At 39.5% G+C, this 21,378-nt stretch overlaps 2 protein-coding genes across 5 annotated transcripts in view; both read left to right on the top strand.

The window, feature by feature from the left end:
- The window catches only part of COMMD10 (COMM domain containing 10), a 231,719-nt gene extending 225,279 nt beyond the window's left edge, over window positions 1-6,440 (top strand). For all 3 annotated transcript variants that reach the window (XM_058738510.1, XM_058738482.1, XM_058738519.1), the window contains exons 6-7: window positions 4,872-4,931; window positions 5,897-6,440. In XM_058738510.1, the coding sequence (XP_058594493.1) occupies window positions 4,872-4,931; window positions 5,897-5,935 (99 nt within the window). In that variant the 3' untranslated portion in view covers window positions 5,936-6,440. The remainder of the gene's footprint in view (window positions 1-4,871; window positions 4,932-5,896) is intronic.
- Window positions 6,441-9,319: 2,879 nt separating this feature from the next.
- LOC131516952 (uncharacterized) overlaps window positions 9,320-21,378 on the top strand; it is a 60,724-nt gene continuing 48,665 nt past the window's right edge. The window contains exon 1 of one of the 2 annotated variants that reach the window (XM_058738533.1): window positions 9,320-9,908. The gene's annotated coding sequence lies outside the window, so the exon portion shown is untranslated. Of the gene's footprint in view, window positions 9,909-18,720; window positions 20,955-21,378 lie in introns of those variants that run through there. The other variant, XM_058738541.1, reaches the window with a different exon arrangement.

Here is a 21,378-nt window from a genome sequence, read left to right as displayed (position 1 = left end):
AGGAAAAGATGCTTGATATGATTTCAGTCTTCTTAAATTTATTAAGACTTGTTTTGTGACCTAACATGTAACCTTTCCTACAGCATGTTCCATGTGCACTTCAGAAGAATATGTATTCTGTTTTCGGGTAGAATGTTTTATATGTCATTTAAGTCCATCTGATGTAATGTGTTGTTTAAGGCCAGTGTTTCTTATTGATTTTCTGTCTAGATGATCTATCCATCGAAGTAAGTGGGTTGCTAAAGTCCCCTACTATTATTGTATTACTGTCATTTTCTTCCTTTATGTCTGAATTTACTTCTTTTTTTTTTTTTTCCACCAAATCTAGTAAATGTTACCCATGAGCTATCCTGGATAATAGCAGTATCCATTGATAGGCCTGTTAAACACACAAGCAATGAAAAGCCCTTCCAGAAATAATTTGTAGTACTTACCTAGTTTTTATATTCCTCTGGAAGACAGTATAAACTGTTAGAATTATCATTTTTTTAAATTCTTCTAACTTAAAATATAGTTTGCCTTATATGTAAATATCTTTTGTATCTAATTACTGGAAGAATGGGGATATAATGTTCTCATAAACTTTTTCCTAAACATTTGACTATGTAAAAAGTGAGGCACAGTACTATCTAAAGATGTGTGTATATATATGCACACATATGAAAAATACACATGTGTGATTTAGAGGTATGTAGTTCAAGTTTAAAATACTTACCGTATATGATTGACAAGATGACAGTGCATTGTGATTATTTGCCACTGTAGTTTTATGTCACAAAGATATTTCTCTTCTTATTTACTATGACATAACAGGCTACTTTTTATTATCCAGACTATCTTTCTGACTCTTTAGGGGGAAAAAAAATAGGACCAAATACTCAAGTCTCATTATCTATTGACAGTGATAGACAGGAAGCACATGGATATTTAAACCCATTGTCAAATACAGCCTATAAAACTACAGTAGCCAGGATTTTCTACATAGTCCTTCTGAAAGCCTGTTGTTAGAGTTGCTACTGTTAGCTGAGATGGCGTGTTTGAATTTCAGTTTCATTTTCTCTTCTTGCCTTAACAAAGATATTAATGAACCATGAGTTGAGTCAAAGTCTTGGAGTGTTTACAGAGCTAGACAATCCAAGCACAAGCACCCCTGAAATACCAATAATTGGACTGACATTTAACTTAATGCATTTCTTACATTTTTGTTGGGTCTGGACTGCCACTGATTTGTGACCGGACATGAAACTAAAGAGAAGTTGATTGAAAACATGCTTCCTTAGTGAAAAGAATCTTCCATACATTCTCTGCAGAATGAGCAGTGCAGGTAGAGAGTTGATTGTGGTTTGATAAAGCACATTTGTGACTTTCTAATTATATTCTCAAATAAAGCTCAGAGTGTGTTTTCCTCTGAAAAAATGTCACAGTCCAAGGAAAGATTTGACCACACCTGTTCCTAATATGTGCGGGACCTAAACCATGAGTAAAAATGGAGGCCATGCATGGGCCATATACCGAAATTTCATGTCAAAAATAAAGCTCTCAAACTATTAAATAGATGCAACCTATGCTCTTTTTGTGATAATATACCTTCAGTAATGTCCCAGAAGGAAAGATTTGAATTTAGAATTCTTGGACTCCATGAAGTTCATGTCAGAGCATGACACTATGGAATTGAGTTTTCGCCAGCCCTCCTTTCCTTTTTGTCCTACACAACTAAATTCCATCATGACCCCCCTAAAACAACTGCCCTTGGCCACCCCTTGGGTAAACATAGCTTCTCAAATTCTAAGGATAATCTCTATACACATAGATATGCAACACTTAAAACCATTCCTGTATTCTCCAGAATTCTCCTGGTCTTCCCTAAATCATTGCAGGTTGAATGGGAAATGATAATGATAATGGCTACCAGTGATTATACCTACCAGACATCAGTATAAGTTCTTTGCATATTTTATCTCAGGTATCAGCATTTTCCCTTTTTGGGGCTAAGTATTTCAGTAATATACATATCTCCCCGAATGTATACATATATGTATACATACATACACATACTCACGTGTGTGTGTGTGTATGTACACACATTATTTTATTATTGTTATTTCAAGAAGTATGTTTTCAAAGTTGCCTTCCTTCCCTTTCCTCAGTGTAACATTTTAGAAAAACACTACCTTGAAACAAAGCAAAATTCAGGAAAAAAGAACCTCGCTTGACCACTACCTGTAAGTATCCATACAGCAAATCACTTGTTCACATACTAATTCAGTCTTCAGTCCCTCCTGACATTTGGATTGTGGAGAGAGTAATGAACTTGCCTTGATTTTCCATAGGGTAAACTGAGGCCTGCCCTCTCCCTTTAACTGCTGGAAAGAAATACAGCACTGCTAGATAATGCTGATCTCAACCTTTGGGGTTTAATGATGTGTGGCAGTTAGCCTACTACTTTTTTTTTTTTTAATCATCTAAAGGATGAGGCTTTAAAGCAGCTTTGTGTCCTTATTCATTTTTTTTTTTTTAACATTTATTTATTTTGAGACAGAGAGAGACAGAGCATGAATGGGGGAGGGGCAAAGAGAGAAGGAGACACAGAACCGGAAGCAGGCTCCAGGCTCTGAGCCATCAGCCCAGAGCCCGACGCGGGGCTCGAACTCATGGAACGTGAGATCGTGACCTGAGCTGAAGTCGGCCGCTTAACCGACTGAGCCACCCAAGCGCCCCATGTGTCCTTATTCATTTTAAAGTTTAACTATTTTAGTAGGTGTTACAAGAGAAAAGGAAGAAGCGTGGAATTTGATCCTCTGTGCCTTGGCTTTTTTTTTTTAATTTTTTTTTTTTTAACTTTTATTTATTTTTGAGACAGAGACAGAGCATGAACGGGGGAGGGGCAGAGAGAGAGGGAGACACAGAATCGGAAGCAGGCTCCAGGCTCTGAGCCATCAGCCCAGAGCCTGACGCCGGGCTCAAACTCATGGACCGTGAGATTGTGACCTGAGCTGAAGTCCGACACTCAACTGACTGAGGCACCCAGGCGCCCCGGTGCCTTGGCTTTTTTGAAAAAGGAAATGCCGTATCTGAAGATAGCCCCATCGACTCTCCTGGGGTGTGCTGGAGTGAACTTGTTTTGAAAATGCTGGCTTTGTTTTAAGGATTTAAAGAAATCCTTAAAACCGGGTGCCTCGGTGGCTTACTCGGTTGAGCCTCTGACTCTTGGCTTTGGCTCAGATCATGGTCTCATGGTTTGCGAGCTTGAGCCCTGCATCAGGTTCTGCGCTGGCAGCACAGAGCCTGCTTGGGATTCTCTTTCTCTCCTTCTCTCTGCCCTGCTTGCGCTGTCTCTGTCTCTTTCAAAATAAATAAATAAGTAAATAAACTTAAAAAAAGAAATCAGGAAAAAAAAACCGACAGATAAAACAAAGGGAAAAAAAGTAGCCATAGAAACTGAGAAGTAGAATTAAGAGAATGTTGGAAATGATCACAAGCGATTAAGTACATGAATTAATGTTGCTTTCAACATTTGTCCAGTTCTTCAGTTCCTGGTGCCTGTTTTTGGGTTGTTTTTTTTTTTTTTTTTTTAATGTTATTTGTTTTTGAGAGAGAGAGAGAGAGAGAGAGAAAGAGCACGACCGGGGAGGGGCAGAGAGAGAGGGAGACATAGAATCTGAAGCAGGCTCCAGGCTCCAAGCTGTCAGCATAGAGCCCGACACGGAGCTCGAACCCTTGAACAGTGATATCAAGACCTGAGCTGAAGTCAGTCACTTAGCTAACTGAGCCACCCAGGTGCCTTCCCTGGTGCCAGTCTGGTCAGAGCGGGTAGCACGTTCTTGGCTTTCTCTCCTTATTAACTTTCACTTCCCAAAGGCACCTTGAGTAAAGAGACAAATCATAAGAGACTCTTAAGTACAGAGAACAAACTAAGAGTTGTTGCAGATGAGGTGGGGGATGAGCTAAATGCGTGATGGGCATTAAACGGGCACTTTTTGCGATGAGCACGGGGTATCATATGTAAGAGAGGAATCACTGGGTTGTGCTCCTGAAACCAAGACTACACTGTTTGTTAACTAACTTGAATTTAAATTAAAAACAAATAAAAATAAAGACATGTTTAGCCGATCTTCAGAAACTACTCAAAGTGATGCCTCAGTTTACAAAATGAACCAAAAGTAGGTTGGGGTGGGCTGGATTACCGCTGCGCTTTGCTGTACCATCACACGTACGTGCACAGTATTCCTTGGTGCCCACAGCACCCAGGAAGGTTCCCCATCACGTCTGGAGCAAAAGGAAGGGGCATGTTTCAGTCTCTGCTTTGAAGCTGTCATGTTAATTGTGAACTTTTGCTGAGTCGGTACATTAGGAAAGGTAACCATCTCAGCATGATAAGATCATAACTGCTAGATTAATGCGTAGAGGCAGCAGCTGTGCTGACGGGAGGCATTAATGCCTAGATGAGTTCAATCAGACGTGCCGCCTCCAATGTCTTTGTGTGATGGTATTTACTCGATTTCAAATGGATTGCTGAGAAAAATGAAATACAATCTCCATGTATCTCGGTCTAGAAAAAAAAAAAAAGATAATGAAATTGTTCTCTTGCCGGCTTATATTTTATTAACCTCTGTGGAGTCAACTTTAAAGAACAGATGTCCCTCTAGAGTTGAAACCTTTTGCTAAAAGTGGAGCATTATTAAGTGCAGCTGTGAGTTCTAGGAACAGTGGGGTTGAGTAGAGCAGGTGAGTGTTTTGTTTTGTTTTTTTTTAAACCACTCAGAGAATAATAGGGCATCTTCTGGGGCCAGCCAGAGAGAGAAAGAAAAAAAAAAATGCAATGCAAATTGCGTACAACTGAATTCTTTCTTCTTTCTTGTTCCTCCTTGCAGAGCGTGGAGAAAGTTCTTGTGGAATTCAGTCACCAGGAGTTGTTTGATTTCTATAACAAGGTCTGTATTTTTCAAATAATTTCTGCTGTGTGGGGTTTTGCATAATGTTTCCTTCATTTTTATGAATCCTTATTTTTAAATGCCCTATTATGACGCTAAGTTCTTTAAACATCCCTTGTAAACACCTTATGTTTCACAGCAGGAAGCTTTGCGGAGATGGAGAGAATCTGACAGCCTAAATCAGGAAGAAAGTGGAAATGGTTTTAATTAAGGCAATAGGATTATTACTTTAACGTAAAGCATTAAGGAATGAACTATGTGGTACCTAGCCACACTGGCACTTTATAATTTAACATTAAATATTTTAATTCTGGGCCCAAGGAAAAAGGGAGGTGCCAAGCCTGTAAAGATTTAACTTTGAGTGCACGTTATGTTTCTTTACAAATACTGACTTTGTAATCCAGGGAAATGTACTCCCCCTCCTCCTCTTCCCTACCTTCAAAAATCTTATGTAGTGATCACTTAAATTAAAACAGCTGAGTATATTTAAAACTGTATTTAGCCCTTTTTTTTAAAGTGTATTTTTTTTATTTTTGAGAGAGAGAGAGAGAGAGAGAGAGAACGAGTGGAAGGGCAAAGAGAGAGAGGAAGACACAGAATCTGAAGCGGGCTCCAGGCTCCAAGCCATCAGCCCAGAGCCTGACGCGGGGCTCAAACTCACAAACTGTGAGGCCATGACCTGAGCCAAGTCGGATGCTTAACTGACTAAGCCACCCAGACACCCCAAACCATGTTTAGAAATCCTCCTTTGCAAATTTGCAAACTTAAATTGCAGGCGTGAATTGTAATATCTTCACATAAGAAGAAAACTTTTCTGCGTGCTTCATCTGTTGCTGTGTAAATGGATTTAATATGCACAGTTGCCACTGCCATTCTTTCCCTTCTATTTGCAAGTTTCTGAACAAACCTTCATAGCATTTCTCTGCTTTCAGCAACTTGTTCTCTTGTTTTATCTTTATAAATAGCTGGAGACCATACAAGCACAGCTGGATTCCCTGACGTGATGTTCTCGAAGACTGGTTTCCCCATCACACTCTTGCCACCTCATCATTCCGCCCTGAAGATAGACTGCCAGGTTGTGTTTTCAGAAGGATTCAGTAGCTTTCTTCTTGTAAATTACCCGGCTTATCACTTCTGAGAGAAATAACTGCCAAGGGAGATCACTGTTTCCAGAGCTTCTAGGACACATCCCCTCGTTCTTTGAACCAGCAGCAAACAGTTGTTAAGAATACTTTTGCTTTAAAGGAAACAGCAATAGGGGTGCTTGGGTGGCTCATTTGGTTAAGCCTCCGATTTCTGCTCAGGTCATGATCTCACAGTTTGGGAGTTCGAGCCCTGCGTCGGGCTCTCTGCTGACAGCTCAGAGCCTGGAGCCTGCTTTGGGATTCTGTGTTTCCCTCTCTCTCTGCCACTCCCCTGCTCATGCTCTGTCCGTCTCTCTCAAAAATAAATAAAAACATTTTTTAAATTTTAAGGGAAAAAAAATAAAGGAAACAGCAGTAAATACCATACTGTTTTTATTGTCTTGTTTTTGCTTTATTGCCTGACCTGTTTATTTTTTACATTTTTGATGACACCTTTATGTATCAAGGAGGGTTCGTGGATAGTCCATGGATGCAAAGTATAATGTGTACCTCGGAATACAGAACGCGGCTATTTATATTAACAAAAGCAAGAACAGAACCAAATGCAATCAGATACTTCCTTTTTCCTTGAATATAATGAGTATGTTTGGTTGGGAAGTAACATAGGAAAGAAATTTAAACTAGAGCTGGTAGTGGTACATCAGTTGATTCCAGTGTGAGCTTCTCTGTGCACTTTAATTTTTTCTCTGAGTGTAATGATTTAATAATAGTCTAGGTTTGTGCTCTTTTCTTTGTACTGCAAGTTAATAATGATTCACTTCATAGTATGGAAGACAGATTCAGATCGTAAGTAAAAATAATTGTAGTGAGTGTGAAATACGGGTATCCTTAAAATTTTGAAACAGATACCTTTGACACTTTATTTCTGTAAATATGTTAATTAATTTTAGTCAATAAAATTTTTATGTTTTAGAATTAGTTGAAGTCCACAGTGTTTTATGCTTTGACTATATATAAATGTGAGTATGGTTGCCTATAAAAGCAATACTATCAGTTGGATTTTTTATGAAATGAAATATCTGTTCTGTGTTGTTTCCAGAGAGACAGACAGAGGGAGAGGAGGAGAGGAGAAAATGATAGAGACTTAGAGATATTTGAGTCAAGCATGACTTTCTGTATAATTATTTTTTTAAGTTTATTTATTTATTTTGAGAGAGAGCATGAGCGGGGGAGGGGCAGAGAGAAAGGGAGAGAGAGAATCACAAGCAGGCTCCATGCTGTTAGCTTGGAACTCGTTGTGGGACTCAAACTCACGAACCATGAGATCATGACCTGAGCCGAAGTCAAGAGCCGGACATTTAACTGACTGAGCCACCCAAGTGCCTGTAAGCACAACTTTGTTCATATGAAGGAATTTGATTTCAGAAATGTCCTGTGGCTAAACAAACAGAGCCATCAGGATTAAATGCATCTGCATAATACAAGTGTTAAAGGTCTTTCAAATAAATGTTCAGTATATGGAATTTATGCCTTTATTTATGTGTGCTATAATGTTGCTTAGAATTGGGAGTTTGGATTATGTCAGAAAGTAATTTATAGTTGCTGTCCATAGTTGATTAATTTGAAAAGTTTTTTTAACTTTAACTTCCATTGATAAGATATCAGGAAGACATATTTATAATATAATGGCCTTTATTTCCGTATCCAGCTTATGGGAGCCGCCTTATTTTTTTATGCTGTGTTCTGCCACTTCCAGAGGGAACTACCTGACTGCTTAAACATTTTGGTAAATATTCTTTCAGACTTCTTATATGCAACAAAACATACATCATCTCAAGTTAAATTTGTTAGGCCTTCCTGACAGTGACCATATGGCTAGGTAGAAGTTTTCATTGGTTTAATGGCCAATTTAACTCCCAGTCTAGGTACCTAAATTAAATGTGACATTCCAAAATGAAATTCTCAATTAGTAGCTCATTTTACGCTCCCTAAAAGACCTGCTTTTATGCTCTCTAAAGAGTATATCTAAACCTGTACAAAAATGTGGTAGGTAGTTTTCTCTCCATGAGTCTTGTACAAGAAAGTCTGACCAAAGGCATTGAAGAAAGGACAAGTAGAAGGTGTAATTCCAACTGAGAAGATAATTTCTTCCTGAAATATATTTTCAAAATAATTTTTAACGTTTATTTATTTGAGAGAGAGAGAGACAGAATCTGAAGCAGGCTCCAGGCTCCAAGCTGTCAGCACACAACCCAGTATGGGGCTCGAACCCACGAACTGCGAGATCATGACCTGAGCCGAAGTCAGATGCTTCACCGACTGAACTACCCAGGCGCCCCTTCCTGAAATGTATTTAATTGCGAATCCTTTCGTTCCTTAAGGTACCACCATCGTTACGATACACAGGTCAAAGAAAATATCATTCCCAAGCAATATTAAATACATGCTACTTTTTCACAGAAATAAGTTGGGTGTAAGGACAAATGGGAACTGAAACCTCTTAGCATTCTTGTGTGAGTGCTTGGCATGAGTATTGAATACAAATAGAAAGGAACCAATTGCTAGAAAGGAACCAACGTGATATTTTTACACCTACTGCAAATAATATCTGAAGTTCTCCAGTAATAATTTGTGATTATTTTGAATTAGGAAAAACCAAAAATAATAAAGAGGTAACATAAAATTATAGAATCTTATCCAGAATGGCTGTTAAAATGACATTTTGGTAGATTTTATTGAAGTGAGTTTTTTTCCTACCCTTATATCTTTCTCATTCTTTTTTTCTCTTTTTTCTTCCTTTCCTAATACGTTGGAATAATGCCATAAATACCATTTCATACTTTGCTTTGCTTATATAACATTCTACAAGAGCATTTTTCCTGTCCTTTACCTAAAACATAATTTTAATGTATATTAAATAGCTCACCATGTGCATGAGCTATACTTTCTCTAGTTAGCCAATCTGTTGTTGGACATTTAGACTATTTCCAGTTTTTTAACATACTAAAGAACTCATTGGTGCATATTTTTATATCTGTAACCCCAACACTACATCTGTCATTATATTAGCATAGGTTACTAGGGGTGGGATTATGTAAAAAGTATATAGATATATTTTCCAGTTTTATTATAAAATTATATATTATTATAAAAATAGTAATTTCCCATAGTCAGTGTATTATGGGATGGGTCTGGAATCTGAATTTTTTATTTTTCTGGGACTCTTTTTCCACAAAGCCCTTCTGGCTCTGACCAGTCTTTTGCTCTGACTCTGTTCTATGAATTTCTCCCTCTTACCTTAAAGAACGTCTTCTACACCTTATTCACTCTTCCAGGGCTCAACAAACTATGTTCCACCCACCACTTGTTTTTATCAAGTTTTATTGGAACAAAGCTCTAGTGGACAGGCTCCCAGTGACCCCTGCCTTTTGGTATTCACATTTCACTATAATCCTCTGTCCTTGAGTGTGAACACCACCTGTTACAGGCTCCTAACCACTCAAATATGGCAAAGAAATGGTATGTCACCCCCAGGATGGTTATGTTATGTAAAATTCTGTCATGCTACCAAACTCACTGTAGAGATTTTCTCCCTTCTCGGCTTTGAAGAAACAAGCTGCCATGTTGTGAGAGGGGCTGTCGACAGAGCCACGTGGCAGGGAACTGTGGGTGACCTCTAGGAGCTGACCAGTAGCCAACAAGAAGTCGAGGCCCAAGGCCCTCAGCCCTACAGCTGCAAGGAAATAAATCTACAGACAACCTGAGTGCACTAGGAAGTGGATTCTTCCCCAGTCAAGCCTGTGGATGAGAACACAGTCCTAACTGACCGTGGTTGCAGCCTTATGAGAGTCTACACGAAGGACCCAGAGTCCTGACCCATGATAATTGTGAGGTAATAAATGTGTGTTTATTTAAACTTCTAACTGTAGGGGACGCCTGGATGGCTCAGTCAGTTAAGCATCTGACTTTAGCTCAGGTCATGATCTCACGGTTCATGAGTTCTAGCCCCACGTCAGGCTCTGTGCTGACAGCTTGGAGCCGGGAACCTGTTTTGGATTCTGTCTCCCTCTCTCTCTGCCCCTCCACCGCCCTCTCAAAACTAAATAAACATTAAAAATTTTTAAATTAGGGGTGCCTGGGTGGCTCAGTTGGTTAAGTGTCTGACTTCGGCTCAGGTCATGATGTGACAGTCTGTGAGTTCGAGCCCCGTGTCTGGTTCTGTGCTGATGCTCAGAGCCTGGAGCCAGCTTCGGATTCTGTGTCTCCCTCTCTCTCTGCCCCTCCCCTGCTCATGCTCTGTCTCTCTCTGTCTCAAAAATAAATAAAAACATTATTAAAAAAAAAACAAGATTTTTAAAAAAAATTTAATTAATCTATAAATAAATGAATAAACACCTAACTGTATAGTAATTTGTTAGAGTGTATTGGATGGCTAAAACAACAGCCGTGCTCTTTTGTTTACATGGAATCGTGTCATCTCTGACTGCTTTTGCACTATAGAAGCAGAGATGAGCAGTCACAAAAGACTACCTGACCCAGAAAGCCTAAAACATTTACTACACAGCTCTTTGTAGGAAAAATTTGCAGACTCGTGCCTTCTGCCGTGCTTCCCCGGTGCATCCCTAGAGGAATACAGCAGTTGCCATGGGCTACGTAAATCTCTAAGGTGGATCTGGTGTATGGTTTCGTAGCATCACTGTAATTTTTGTCAGCCACGTGGCCATCAATTGGAAATTACATTTTCCATCCTCTGCAGCTACTGTAGCCATGTGACTAGGTCTCACCAATGAAATGTGAGTGGAAATGACACTTGTCTCCAGTTTTCTTTGCCTTTTCTAGGGCTAAAAACATAGATTTGCAGCTGGGTCAGCTTTGGCTTAGCAGACGAGGATAATGCCGTCAGGAGTAGGGAGCAACAAGGTAGAAAGAAGCTGGGTCCCTCAATGTCCTGTCGAGCACTGCTGCTGATATGCCCTTGACAAGCTGCCATCTGTATACCGTCACATGAGAAGTTAAACATCTTTGTTTGAGCCACTGTGTTGGGGAACTTTTTAATACAGCCGCTTAACCTCGAGCCTAACTAATATAGGGGTAACCTGATTTTAATTAGCCAGTTATTTAGAGAATTTTTTAAAAGATTTATTTTTTTTAATGTGAAATTTATTGTCAAATTGGTTTCCATACAACACCCAGTGCTCATCCCAACAGGTGCCCTCCTCAATACCCATCACCCACTTTCCCCTACCTCCCACCCCCCATCAACCCTCAGTTTGTTCTCAGTTTTTAAGAGTCTCTTATGGTTTGGCTCCCTCCCTCTCTAACTTTTTATTTTCCCTCCTGCTCCCCCATGGTCTTCTGTTAAGTTTCGCAGGATCCACATAAGAGCAAAAACATATGGTATCTGTCTTTCTCTGTATGACTTATTTCACTCAGCATAACACTCTTCAGTTCCATCCACGTTGCTACAAAAGGCCATATAGTTCATTCTTTCTCATTGCCAAGTAGTATTCCATTGTAGATATAAGCCACAATTTCTTTATCCATTCATCAGTTGATGGACATTTAAGCTCTTTCCATAATTTGGCTATTGTTGAAAGTGCTGTTATAAACATTAGGGTACAAGGGCCCCTATGCATCAGCACTCCTATATCCCTTGGGTAAATTTCTAGCAGTGCTATTGCTGGGTCATAGGACGCACAAAAGTATGGCCAACTAATCTTTGACAAAGCAGGAAAGAATATCCAATGGAAAAAATGCAGTCTTTAACAAATGGTGCTGGGAGAACTGGACAGCAACATGCAGAAGAATGAAACTAGACCACTTTCTTACACAATCACAAAAATAAACTCAAAATGGATAAAGGACTTGAATGTGAGACAGGAAACCATCAAAACCCTAGAGCAGAAAGCAGGAAAAAACCTCTCTGACCTCAGCCGCAGCAATTTCTTACTTGACACATCTCCAAAGGCAAGGAAATTAAAAGCAAAAATGAACTCTTGGGACCTCATGAAGATAAAAAGCTTCTGCACTGCAAAGGAAACAATCAACAAAACTAAAAGGCAATTGACAAAATGGGAAAAGGTATTTGCAAATGACATATTGGACAAAGGGCTAGTATCCAAAATCTATAAAGAACTCACCAAACTCCACACCCGAAAAACAAATAATCCAGTGAAGAAATGGGCAGAAAACATGAATAGACACTTCTCTCAAGAAGACATCCAGATGGCCAACAGGCACATGAAAAGATGCTCAACGTCGCTCCTCATCAGGGAAATACAAATCAAAACCACACTGAGATACCACCTCACACCAGTCAAAGTGGCTAAAATGAACAAATCAGGAGACTGTAGATACTGGAGAGGATGCGGACTAATGGGAACCCTCTTGCACTGTTGGTGGGAATGCAAACTGGTGCAGCCACTCTGGAAAACAGTGCGGAGGTTGCTCAAAAAATATTTATTTTTGAGAGAACGCAAGCAGGTTAGGGGAAGAGAGAGAGGGAGACAGAGGATCCGAAGCAGGCTCTACGCTGACAGCAGCGAGCCCAATGCAGGGGCTCGAACTCATGAACCGTGAAACCGTGGCCTGAGCCGAAGTCAGATGCTCAACTGACTGAGCCACCCAGGCACCCTGACAGCATTTATATTTTTAAAGAGACATGAATATTTTGTGGCATATAGTTGAGAATACATATACATGTTAAGGAGAAAATGAGAAGCTTTAAAAATCTTTGTGCTGGCAGTCTACAGGCTAAACCCATGAGGCTACTGAGAAGATATATTCACCCCCCTCCCCCAGTGTGGCTCCTTGGGGGAAAAGTTTGAGAAGCCTATGGATATGTATTGTAAATTTCCCCCAAAGGCTTCCCATAATCCTTTTTTCCCTGTTGAAGAAGAGGGCCAGGACAATTCTGACTTGTTCTGGCTCATTAGTCAGAAGCTGCTCAGGAATTAGAATGTGAGTTTCAGATGAGTCCATTTTGCTTCCCTGAAACTTTGGTTTTTGTCATCATTATGCAAATAGTTCTACTCGATACAACAGCCCCGTTGAATGCTAAAATTAGGAACACATTAATTTGAAGGATTTTATAGTAAAGCTTAATGGCATTTATAATTTTAGAGAATTTCAAGGACTTGATCACTGCTCCCTCCCTGCCTCCCTGCCGCCAAACATGTACTTTTGAGGCTTTTAATAGTCCTCTGCTTTTCTCTGAGGTGTGAGGTTGTGCTCGGTGATCGAAGGCCTAGGATTTAAATCCAAGTGATGGCAGTTTTCACAGCCTGCTTTGTTTATTTGAAATGGAAAGTTTTTCTTTCAAAAGAAATAGCCGGCAAAGAGAGGACAGTTGAAGCAGGTCCGTCTAAAAATCTAGAAGATGCCACAGGATTAGTGAAACTGGCAGGAAAAATAATGAATACGTAATCAGGTTCCCTTAGTAAAAACCCAGAGTTCAGTCATTTTTAGCATCTTTTAATGAGAATCTGAGAATCTCATTTTCTAAATGACTTGGGTTTTTTAAAGTATTTTTTCTTCCGAGGAATGTAGGTAAAGGACAGAAGGGGAAAGAAAGACATTAATAGTACATTTACCAGTTGCATTTATTTCTGGAACTGAGTTTTGAAGAACACAATACATCCCACCTGAACTGTTTAAGGAAAAGTCAATAACAAGGTTTTTCTCGTCTGTAATAAATGTAGATTCGCCCAGAGGCACAGAGCTGCGTGGTTTCTCAAGGTCTTTCCCCATGCCGCCTTACTCCCGATGATGCCAGATTTCCTTTTCTGCTGTCTCTAGTCTGCGTTTCACATTCTTCCTACAGGTTCACTTCACACTTTTCTTCCAGGCTACTCACGGACAAAGCTGTCCCCAGAACCAGGTGGCTGTATCACTGCCACCTTGGATGCCTCAGCATCCCTCCCCACCCACAAATGGGGCTATGCTCTGGCAGCAGAACACAGTAATTTTCCAAGCGATCGGAGAGAGTGGTGACTCATCCATCCCAGGCCATGTGCTCTACTTTGCAAGTCCAGCCTCTCACCCTGTTAACACGCTGATGTAAGTAATCCTGTGGACATCAGGGTCCTTAAGAAGTATTGGCTGAGGGGGTTAACAGAGTACATAGTTTTCCTCCCCACGCCTCTCTTATTTTCACAGTACCATCTGAATTCTTTAAAACAAACAAAACCAGGGCACCTGCGTAGCTCAGTCAGTTAAGTGTCTGACTTCCGCTTGGGTCATGATCTCTTGGTTCGTGGGTTCAACCCCCACATCGGGCTCTGTGCTGACAGCTCAGAGCCTGGAGCCTGCTTCAGATTCTGTGTCTCCCTCTTTCTCTGCTCCTCCCCTGCTCACACTCTCTCTCTCTCTCTCTCTCTCTCTCTCTCTCTCAAAAATAAATAAATAAAGATTTTAAACAAAACCATCATAACTCTCAGATTTACAAGAGTACCTTTCAAACTGATTTGGCAATACGTTAGTCGTCCCACCAGGGAATGGCCACATCTCTTCTGGGGAGGATCTCTGGAAAGTCACTGAGCCTTCATTCATTGAGCAGAAAATGTACCTGCACAGAGTAACAGCCAGCTAACCTGCTAGACACCCAGCTTTCTCCCATCCAGAGTGTTAAAATAAAGCAAGATCTCCCACTGCTCTGAGATATGTGATAGTCATGAAGTTGACCCAGACAGGTTTTTGGTGCCGATGTCCTGAAGACTGGAAAACAATTACATTCCTACCAAATTCAGAGATGATTTATGTAGCAGGGTCAAATGAGGTGCTCCGGAAAGACATCAGCAACCCTCTTACATAGAGGTGTATGTAAAGTATATATAGACTTTGTGAGCTCATCATCCAGATTTTAATTTCCTGTCAAAGAGTCTACCTTGATTAATGACACACACATACACATACTGCCTACAAAGAGGCTTTCCTCACTGGTGTGGGGCGATTCAGTGACAAGGTTTTAGAAAGAGGTCTCCACTTACATGACACAGATTGTTTCAGGTCATCCCAGATACACAGGCGGGACAAAAATTTGAAAATGTTCACCTAGATAAGGCAGGACGCAAGCAAGGTGCAGAGAACCATGAAGAAAGCTGTTTAGTGACATTTAAAAAAATTTTTTTTAATATTTATTTACTTTTGAGAGAGAGAGTATGTGTGTGTGAGCAGGGGAGGAGCAGAGAGAGAGGGAGACACAGAATCCAAAGCAGGCTGCAGGCTCCGAGCTGTCAGTACAGAGCCTGACGTGAGGCTCAAACTCACAAACCATGAGATCATGACCTGAGCCAAAGTCAGATGCATAACTGACTGAGCCACCCAGGTGCCCCTGTTCAGTAACATTTTAATTAAAAATCTCCCTATGCAGCCAACTGTGTTTTTAGATGTAGAGTCCAGGGTGAGGGATGATTTTCTTCTTGAGTGATGATTTATAACATCCAGCTTTTCTACCTCATGGCCAAAAGTCCTCTCACTGTCCAAGTTTTGGTGTTTCTTACTGCATCATATGTTCTGCACTGCATGTGGTCTCAAGTGATTAGAGTAGTAATAAAAAGAAAGTTTGGATGCATCAACCTTCTGGACTTGCAGATTACCCAGAGCATGTGTGCCTCATTCAGCAGGCTCGGAGAACTTTGGGAACAGTTGCCTTCACTAGGAATGCTCTTAACCTCCCTTTGTGTGTTTGGGTCAGTGACCTTACTAAGTTCTGCCTGGCAGGCTTAGATGTGTTGATAGGTGCCCTGAGCTGTTGGACCAGGAGAGTGTAACCACCATCTGTAGGGTTATTCCTTCAGGCACTCTCTGAGAATCTGCCCAAGTGTGTTGATCTTAGAGTGCTATGATTCTCCTCTACTGGCTTCCAGGAACCACTCTCCCATTCCTGATTTTCCTGGGTCATTTTCCTGGGGTTCATGGTATTCCCTTAAATGCATTTATACTTTTGGATCCCTTTTCTTTAGGTTACACTTTCAGTTAAATTTACAATCTGGATAATCTCAAAGACATTTTAAAATTCCTTTTTTTGGGGGGCGCCTGGGTGGCGCAGTCGGTTAAGCGTCCGACTTCAGCCTGGTCACGATCTCGCGGTCCGTGAGTTCGAGCCCCGCGTCAGGCTCCAGGCTGATGGCTCGGAGCCTGGAGCCTGTTTCCGATTCTGTGTCTCCCTCTCTCTCTGCCCCTCCCCCGTTCATGCTCTGTCTCTCTCTGTCCCAAAAATTAAAAAAAAAAAAAAAAAAAATTCCTTTTTTTTTTTAACAAAAATCCTCACTAGAGTTTCTATGGTTTTAATTTTTTTTTAATGTTTATTTTTGAGAGAGAGAACACAAGCTGGGGAGGGGTAAAGAAAGAGAGAGAGAAGGAATCAGAGAGGGAATCACAAGTAGGCTCTGTGCTGCCAGCAGAGAGCGCTATGCAGGGCTTGAACTCAAGAACCATGAGATCATGACCTGAGCCGAAGTCGGACACTTAACCAACTGAGCCACCCAGGCATCCCAATAGTATTTCTATTAAAAAGTTCAAATATTCTTAAATGCTAATAAGTGTCATTCTACTTTAGCCCTATTTCTGCCTTCTCATTCTGCACAATTTTATATGTCTGTCTTTATTTTTTTAATTCCAGTATGGTTAGCATACAGTGCTATATCTGTTTGAAGTATACACTATAGTTATTCAATACTTCCATACATCACTCGGTGCTCATCGCAGCAAGTAAGCTTCTTAATCCCCATCACCTATTTCCCCCGCTCCCCACCCCCTTCCCTCTGGTAACCATCAGTTTGTTCTCTATAGTTAAGAGTCTGTTTCTTGGTTTGTCTCTCTCTGTCTTTTTTTTTCCTTTGCTCATCTGTTTTGTTTCTTAAATTCCACTTATGCATGAAATCATACGGTATTTATCTTTCTCTGACTGCATCATACTTCCTAGCTCCATCCATGTCATGGCAAATGGCAAGATCTCATTCTTTTCATGGCTGAATAATATTCGTGTGTGTGTGTGTGTGTGTGTGTGTATACTACACCTTTATCCATTTATCTATTGATGGACCCTTGGGCTGTTCCATAATTTGGCTATTGTAAATAATGCTGCAATAAACATAGGAGTGCATGTGTCCCTTTGACTTAGTGTTTTTGTATTTAATTTCGGGGTAAGTATCTAGTATTTATCTAGTTGTACAATTACTGGGTTGTAGGGTAGTTCTATTTTTAACTTTTTGAGGAACCTCCATACTGTTTTCCAGACTGGCTGCACAAGTTTGCATTCCGACCAACAGTGCAAGAGTGTTCCTTTTTCCTCCACATCCTTGCCGATACTTGTTATTTCTTACATTTTTGACTTTAGCCATTCTGACAGGTGTGAGATTATATCTCTTTGTAGTTCTGACTTGCATTTCCCTGATGATGAGTGATATTGAGCATCTTTTCATGCATCTGTTGGCCATCTGTATGTCTTCTTTGAAGAAATGCTTTTCATGTTTTCTGCCCATTTTTAATTGGATTATTTGTTGTGGGGGGTGTTGAGTTGTATTCTTTATATATTTTGGATACTAACCCTTTATCAGATATGTCATTTGCAAATATCTTCTCCCATTCCATAAGTTGCCTTTTAGTTTTATTAGTTGTTCCATTCATTTGCACAAGTTTATTTTAATGTAGTCCCAGTGGTTATATTTACTTTTTTTCCCCTTGTCTTGGGAGACCTATCTAGAAAAATGTTGCTATGACTGATGCCAGAGACCTTACTGCCTATGCTCTCTTGTAGGAGTTTTATGGTTTCAGATCTCATATTTAGATCTTTAGTCCATTTTGAGTTTATTGTTGTGTATAGCGTAGGAAAGTGGTCCAGTTTCATTCTTTTGCAATCTGCTGTCCAGTTATCCCTACACCATTTGTTGAGGAGATGTTTTTCCCCCCCATTGGATATTCTTTCCTGCTTTGTCAAAGATTAACTGACCATGTAAGTGTGGATTTATTTCTGGTTTTTCTATTCTCTTGCTTTGATCTTTTGTCTATTTATGTGTCAGTACCATAGTATTTTGATTACTATAGCTTTGTAATATAACTTGAAGTCTGAAATTGTGATGCCTCCAGCTTTGCTTTTCTTTTTCAAGATTGCTTTGGCTATTTGGGGTCTTTTGTGGTTCCATATAAACTTTAAGATTGTTCTAGCTCTGTGAAAAATGCTATTGGTATTTTAAGGGATTTCATTAAATGTATAGATTGCTTTGTGTACTATATGCATTTTAACAATATTTGTTCTTCTGATATGTGAGCATGGAATGTCTTTCCATTTCTTCGTGTCTTCTTCAGTTCTGTCATAAATGTTTTATAGTTTTCAGAGTACAGGTCTTTCGCCTCGGTTAGGTTTATTCCTAGGTATCTTATTATTTTTAGTGCAATTATAAATTGTATTGTTTTCTTAATTTCTCTTTCTGCTGCTTCACTATTAGTATATGGAAATGAAATAGATTTCGGGGCGCCTGGGTGGCTCAGTCTGTTAAGCGTCCAACCTTGGCTCCGGTCATGATCTTGTGGTCCCTGAGTTCGAGCCCCATGTCGGGCTCTGTGCTGACAGCTCAGAGCCTGGAGCCCGCTTCGGATTCTGTGTCTCCCTCTTTCTCTCTCCTCCCCCCGCCTCATGCTCTGTCTCTCTCTTCTCAAAAATAAATAAATGTTAAAAAAAATTAAAAAAAAAAACAAATGGAATAGATTTCTTCACAGTGATTTTGTATCCTGCACTTTTACTGAATTCACTTGTCAGATGTAGTAATTTTTTGGTAGAGTCTTTCAGGTTTTCTGTGTGTCAGTTAATTGCTATATTTAGCTGTTATTTAGTTAATTGCTATATTTAGTGTATTCTGTGCTGGGACATCCAGGTTACAAAAGTGTCTACTTGAAAAGGTGGGCCTCAAAAAGTCTAATTTTCTTTCTGTGGAATCCTATCTTTGAGAAGAGAGTAATTGCCCTATAATTAAATAATTACTCCCTATTTCATCAGCTAAGACTAAATATGTATTCTACATTTTACTAAAGAATCATATATTTTATTATTTCACAAGCTTCTCTGTACAAGTTTTAAATAGAACATTTATTGTGCAGAGAGGGTGAATGTTTTATAGGGGAAAACTATTTCTAGTTCTCTACTTACTTTCCTATTGTCCCTATTAACTGTGTCTCTTTCTCTCTCTCTCTCTCTCTCTCTCTCTCTCTCTCTCTCTCTCTCTCTCGCTTTCCAGTGTCTCTTAAGGGAAAATGATTTGCCATTCCATTTGATCAATTATAAGATATTGGTTGTCATCATACTATACATAGAAAACTTAAACTCTAAAGGCTCCACTAAAAAACTCCTAGAAGAAATAAATTGATTCAGTAAAGTTGCAGAATATAAAGTTAATAGCCAGACATTGGTAGTGTTTCTATACACTAATAACAAAAGTAGCAGAAAGAGAAATTAAGAAAACAATTCCATTTATAATTGTACCAAAAATAATAAGATACCTAGGACTAAATTTAACCAAGGAGGCGAAAGAACCCTACTCTGAAAACTATAAAACATTGATGACAGAATTTGAAGAAGACACAAACAGAAGGATATTCCATGTTTGTGGATTGGAAGGGTTCATAATTGTACAGTATCCAGACTACTACCCAAATTGATCTATAGATTTGATGTAATCCCTATCAAAATACCAACAGCATATTTCACAGAACTAGAAAAAAATAATCCTAAAATTTATGTAGAACCACAAAAGACCCAGAATAGCCAAAGCAGTCTTGAGAAAGAAAAACAAAATTGGTGGTATCACAATTCGAGATTTGAAGATATACTACAAAGCTGTAGTAATCAAAGCAGTCTGGTACTGACACAAACATAGACACATAGATCAATGGAACAGAATAGATCCCAGAAATAAACCCATGCTTATATGGTCAATTACTCTGTGTCAAGGGAGGCAAGAATATACAGTGGGAAAAACAGTTTCTTCAACAAATGGTGTTGGGAAAACTGGACAGCTCCCTGCAAAGGAATGAAACATTCTTACACCATACACAAAAATAAACCAAAATGGCTTAAGACCTAAATGTGAGACCTGAAACCACAAAACTCCTGGAAGAGAAAATAGGCAATAATTTCTCTGACATCAGCCATAGCAGTATTTTTATATATATGTCTCCTGAAACAAGGGAAACAAAAGCAAAAATAAACTGTTGAGACACATAAAAATAAAAAGCTTTTGTATGGTGAAGAAAACCATCAAGAAAAGAGGCAAGCTACTAAATGGAAGAAGATAGTTGCAAATGATATATCTGATAATGGGTCAATATCCAAAATATATATAAAGAGCTTATATAACTAAATACCAAAATCACAGTCTGGTTAAAAAATGAGCAGAAGACCTGAATAGACATTTTCCCAGAGAAGACATCCAGATGGCCAACAGACACATGAAAAGATGCTCAACATCACTTATTATCAGGGAAATGCAAGTCAAAACGACCATAAAATATCACCTTACACCTGTCAGAATGGCTAAAATAAAAAAAGACAAGTTAACAAGTGTTGGTGAGGATTTGGAGAAAAAGGACTTGTGCACTTGTGCACTTTGGAGAAAAGGACTTGTGCACTGTTGGTAGGAATGCAAATTGATGTATCCACTGTGGAAAACAGTAGGGAGGTTCCTCGAAAAATTAAAAATAAAAATACTGTATTCAGTAATTCCATTACTGGATATTTATCCAAAGAAAACAGAAACACTAATTCAAAAACGTATTTTCACCCCTGTGTCTATTGCAGCATTACTTACAACAGCCAAGAAAGAGAAACAACCCAAGTGTCCATCAATAGATGAATGGGTAAAGAAGGTGTAGAACAATGGAATATTGCTCAGCATTAAAAAGGATGAAATTGCGCCATTTGTGCCAGCATGGATGGACCTAGAAGGTATCAGTCTAAGTAAATATGTCAGGCTGAGAAAGACAAATACCAGATGACTCCACGCATATGCAGAATCCAGGAAAAAAAAAAAAAAGCAGAATCAGACCTATAAATACAGAGAACAAATGAATGGTTGCCAGAGGGGAGAAGGGCTGGGGGATGGGCAAAATGAGCGAAGGGGAGTGGGAGATACAGGCTTCCTATATGGAATGGATAAGTCACAGTAATAAAAGGCACAGCATAGGGAACACAGCGGTATTGTAAAGGCATTGTGTGGTGACAGATGGTGACTACACTTGTGGTGAGCGTAACGTAACGTATAAAGAAGTTGAACACCATGTTGTACACCTGAAACTAACATAAAATTGTGTGTCAACAGTACTGAAATCAAGTTTTTTCTAAAAATTAAAAAAAGGAAACACTGTTGGCC

This window comes from Neofelis nebulosa, chromosome 1 (assembly GCF_028018385.1).
Source record: "Neofelis nebulosa isolate mNeoNeb1 chromosome 1, mNeoNeb1.pri, whole genome shotgun sequence".
Lineage (NCBI taxonomy): Eukaryota > Metazoa > Chordata > Mammalia > Carnivora > Felidae > Neofelis > Neofelis nebulosa.
Note: the sequence above shows the minus strand (reverse complement) of the source record. Positions and strands in the feature narration are given on the sequence as shown.